Below are 4,184 nucleotides of genomic sequence, written 5' to 3' on the forward strand. Positions count from 1 at the left end.
TAATAATGTGCAAGATAGAGATAGAGAGAGAGAGAAAGAGAGGGTATATGATTCGAAATAACGTAATTGAATTAAAAATTGTTTTAGGATGGGAGCAACAACCTGGAAAGTGATTAAAAGCTAAATAGATGGTTAGCACTTAGCAATTAGCACTTAGCATTATATTTGTTCTCTGTTGCGTTTAGCAACTTGGACTCACCTTCCTCCCTTTTTGCGCATATAAATACACCCCTCTTCGAAGCATATCGATTCGTGCAATTTGAGAGAGAGAGAAAGAGAGAGATAACACATACACCATCCTCTTCTATTCTACTACATACTACAACTAACTTCTATTATAATTATTACTAAGACTCATGGAGTTCAACCATCATTTCTGGGTTTTTATTTGCGGTCTCATAGGTATATTTCATTATTCATTTCATCCTTCTTCTTATCTCATATGCATATGCATGTTAGTGTTGCAAGTGTGAGGAGTGTTGAAGTTAGTCCCACATCAAAGAAAACAAGGAAGAGTGAGGAGTTTATAAGATGAGAGACCCATTAACTTGACATCTTAAGGTTTTGAGTTGGATGTGGTGTCTTCTCATCTTATGTTCTCTCGCAGTATTTATTCATACTTTCAATAAAATCATCATCTTAAGGTTTTGAGTTGGATGTGGTGTCTTCTCATCTTATTCTCTCGTATGATTCATTCATACTTTCAATAAAATCATAATGTCCATGCAAAATTGTACTAATTAATAATTATTCTTTTTTTTATTTAAATAAATAATCTACTACATACACATACCCTTCCATGCACCCTATATACAGGGGATTCTATTCTCTTTGAAATGAGTGTGACAGAGAGAAATTTAATTTAGAGAGCAAAGTAGCTTCTTCCCCACTTCACACAAGGGAGTTTTTGAATAGAGAGATTTTAATTAATTAATTATTCCAAAACCAACATTCAACCATGCCACACACTCCTTTAGTTTTCATCTTTGGAATTCTAGGTATGTTTACAAAATAATAATTCCAAAACTATGCATATTGCATTGCATTTCATTTATAAAACATTTGATATTTAATTTAATGCTCAATGCTGAAGAATTTTTTTTTTTTTTTTGTCTTTTAAATTTTTTTCAGGCAACGCCATCTCCTTTATGGTGTTCCTATCTCCAATGTAAGTGATGAATTTTTTTTTTTACTTTGACAATTATTAATTAATTATTAAATATTAATTAATTAATTAATTAATATTATATTATATTTTCATGCAGGCCAACTTTTTATAGAATTTACAAGAAGAAAACCACAGAAGGGTTTCAAGCAATTCCATACATAACAGCACTATTCAGTTCAACACTTTGGATTTATTATGCAATATTTGTGAAGGATGCAACATTTCTCATCACCATAAACACCTTTGGAATTGTTATTGAATCAATATACCTTGCCATATTCCTAATCTATTCCACCAAGAAAGCTAGGGTATGAATATTCATATAACTAACTCTTGTCTCCCATATTTATTATTATTATTATTTCTAAATTATTATAAAGTTCATAATTAATTTTAGTTTTTTTTTTAATGTGACAGCTTTCTACAATCAAGATTATTCTGTTGTTGAATGTGTTTGGATTTGGAGCTATAGTTCTATCAACCTTATATCTTACAAAAGGAGACAAACGTGTTACAGTTATAGGATGGTTTAATCTCATCTTAAACATTTGTGTATTTGCTTCTCCTCTTGGCAGCTTGGTAAGAATTAATTAATTATTAATTAATAATTAAAAAATATTTTTTTGTACAAATTGGTGTAATAAAAATCATACAATTAATTTTTATAATATTTAAAAAAATAATTTTTTATATATACATAATTAATTATAATGTCTAATTAGATGTTATTATTAATGTATAAAAAAATTATTTTTTTTTATTTTTTTTTCATAGTTAGTTTATTTCACATGTTAATTATTATTAGTCCAAATTAAAGGAACTAATTAAATATTGGAATTGATGCATGCAGAGACGTGTGGTGAAGACAAAAAGTGTGGAATTCATGCCATTTACTTTGTCTTTCTTTTTGACCTTAAATGCAGTCATGTGGTTCTTCTATGGTCTTCTTCGTCATGACTATTACATTGCTGTAAGTATTATTAATTTAATTTCTACCGTTAATTAATTAAATTAATTATTAGCTATATAAGAGCACATAATTCATGTGTTATAATTGACCTTTGAATATCTTAATTATTCATAGCACTAAAAGCTATCATCCCTTTTCACTTTTCTCTCATTTATTTTATGCATGGTTAGATAGATAGATAGATAGCTCAACTTTTAATCATATTTCATTAGGGATAATTATAATGGTTAATTAAAATAAATAAATAAATAAATAAAAGTGTGCGCACTACTTCTACATTAGTGTTGAGTTTCCATGAAAAGAAAAATCATAGAGTGTAACATGGGGCCCACACTCAAAGTGCATACATATCATTACTATTTAAAATTAGAATTACTAGCTTTTTAATTATGCATACGTGTAAGAAAATGCTATTTTTAATTTTACACTTTTTTTCAATTTTTTTTGGGATAATATTAGGTAGACAAAAAAAAAACAGACAGAATTTACTTTATTTAGCATTAATTAATTGTCGCAACAATTAATAAATGCTAAATAAGGGAAGTTATGACTGTTTTTGGCTGATTTTCTTTAGTTACTAAACATTTTTGTTTTTTTTTATTTACTAATATTTTATTTTTATTTTTATTGCAGCTTCCAAATACACTTGGATTTTTGTTTGGAATTATTCAGATGGTGATGTACATGATTTATAGGAAGAACAAGAACGTGGTGTTAGAAGAGCCAGTAAAATTGCAAGAACTCAATAATAATAATAATAATAACAACAATGGACATGTAATTGATGTTGTGAAGCTTAGCACAATGGTACCCTCAGAACCAAATCATGTAGCTGTGAATGTGACACTTGTTGAGGACATAAATGGAAATAATCAAGAAGATCATCATGATGATAACCTCCACAACAAGAACCAAGTGTGAACCAATGAAGAAGAGTTTGAAGAAGGGAAAAAAAAAAGAAAGAAGAAAATTAGGTTTTTAACCTAATTAAAAGTGAAAATTACTTCACTTTATTATGACCAAGTGGGGTCCTCTCAATGATCCAACATGGGGTGGTTTAATTTTAGGGTTTATGTTTTAATTTTGGTTAATTATTGTTATTAGTAATATTATGTATTGGCCACCTAGTACTACTGTACGGATACGTACATATATTAATGTTCAATTATTATTATTATTATTATTATTATTATTATCATATATAAGCTTCAATCTTTTGACATCTTCTATATATCTTTGATTCACAATCTCTCGTATATATGTAATGAATAGTGTGATTGATTTTTCATTTAGAAGTTGTTATTATTATTATTAGGTTTAATTACTCCGTTGGTCTCTATAGTTTTGCAAAATTTTCAATTAGGTTCTTATACTTTTTTTTTTTAATTGAGTCCTTTCACCATTTTTTTTTAATTGAGTCTCTACACTTTTTTTTTTATTTAGGTCACTATACCAATTCTTTTTTTTTAGTTGGGTCCCTATAAAATTAAGCCAATTACTACTAAGAGGGACTTAATTGAAAAAAAAAATTAGCGCAGGGACCAATTAAAAAGAAAAAAGTATAGGGACCTAATTGAAAATTTCACGAAACTATAGGGACCAACAGTGTAATTAAACCTTATTATTATTATTATAACCATGGTTTGGGTGAAAGTTTTTCATCTTATATATAATTTTTGCTTGGATCATGGTTTATATATAATAATTATTCTAAATGAAAACCCAAACATGCTATAGTTTATGTTCTCTCTTTTCCAATAATTTATATATGTATCTCTCGGTCAAACTCTTGGATTCTCTTTTTATATGATGTGATAATAATAATATTAAAGAGTTAATTATTTTAGCTACTTAATTATTTTGTGATGTTATGGCTAATTATTAGCAGCACTTTTAGCTTAAAGCGCACTATAATCATCCCTATCCTAATCTTGAATTTTATATGCTTAATGCTAATTAATATATATATATATATATATATATATATATATATATATATATATAAAACAAGTGTCTTATAGATAATATACTATAAAAAAATTATTA

The 4,184-nt window shown here is 27.2% G+C and overlaps 1 protein-coding gene across 1 annotated transcript; it reads left to right on the forward strand.

Annotated features, from left to right (window-relative positions):
• The first annotated feature begins 242 nt into the window (after nt 1-242).
• LOC107613455 (bidirectional sugar transporter SWEET10) lies at nt 243-3,360 on the forward strand. Its single transcript, XM_088496856.1, has 6 exons — nt 243-402; nt 1,132-1,168; nt 1,266-1,476; nt 1,586-1,747; nt 2,019-2,138; nt 2,772-3,360. Exons 1-6 carry the CDS (start codon nt 357-359, stop codon nt 3,057-3,059), a joined length of 864 nt encoding a protein of 287 aa, XP_088352982.1. The 5' UTR covers nt 243-356; the 3' UTR covers nt 3,060-3,360.
• The last annotated feature ends 824 nt before the right edge of the window (nt 3,361-4,184 follow it).

This window comes from Arachis ipaensis, chromosome B8 (genome assembly GCF_059453495.1).
Source record: "Arachis ipaensis isolate K30076 ecotype BB chromosome B8, ASM5945349v1, whole genome shotgun sequence".
Taxonomy (NCBI): domain Eukaryota; kingdom Viridiplantae; phylum Streptophyta; class Magnoliopsida; order Fabales; family Fabaceae; genus Arachis; species Arachis ipaensis.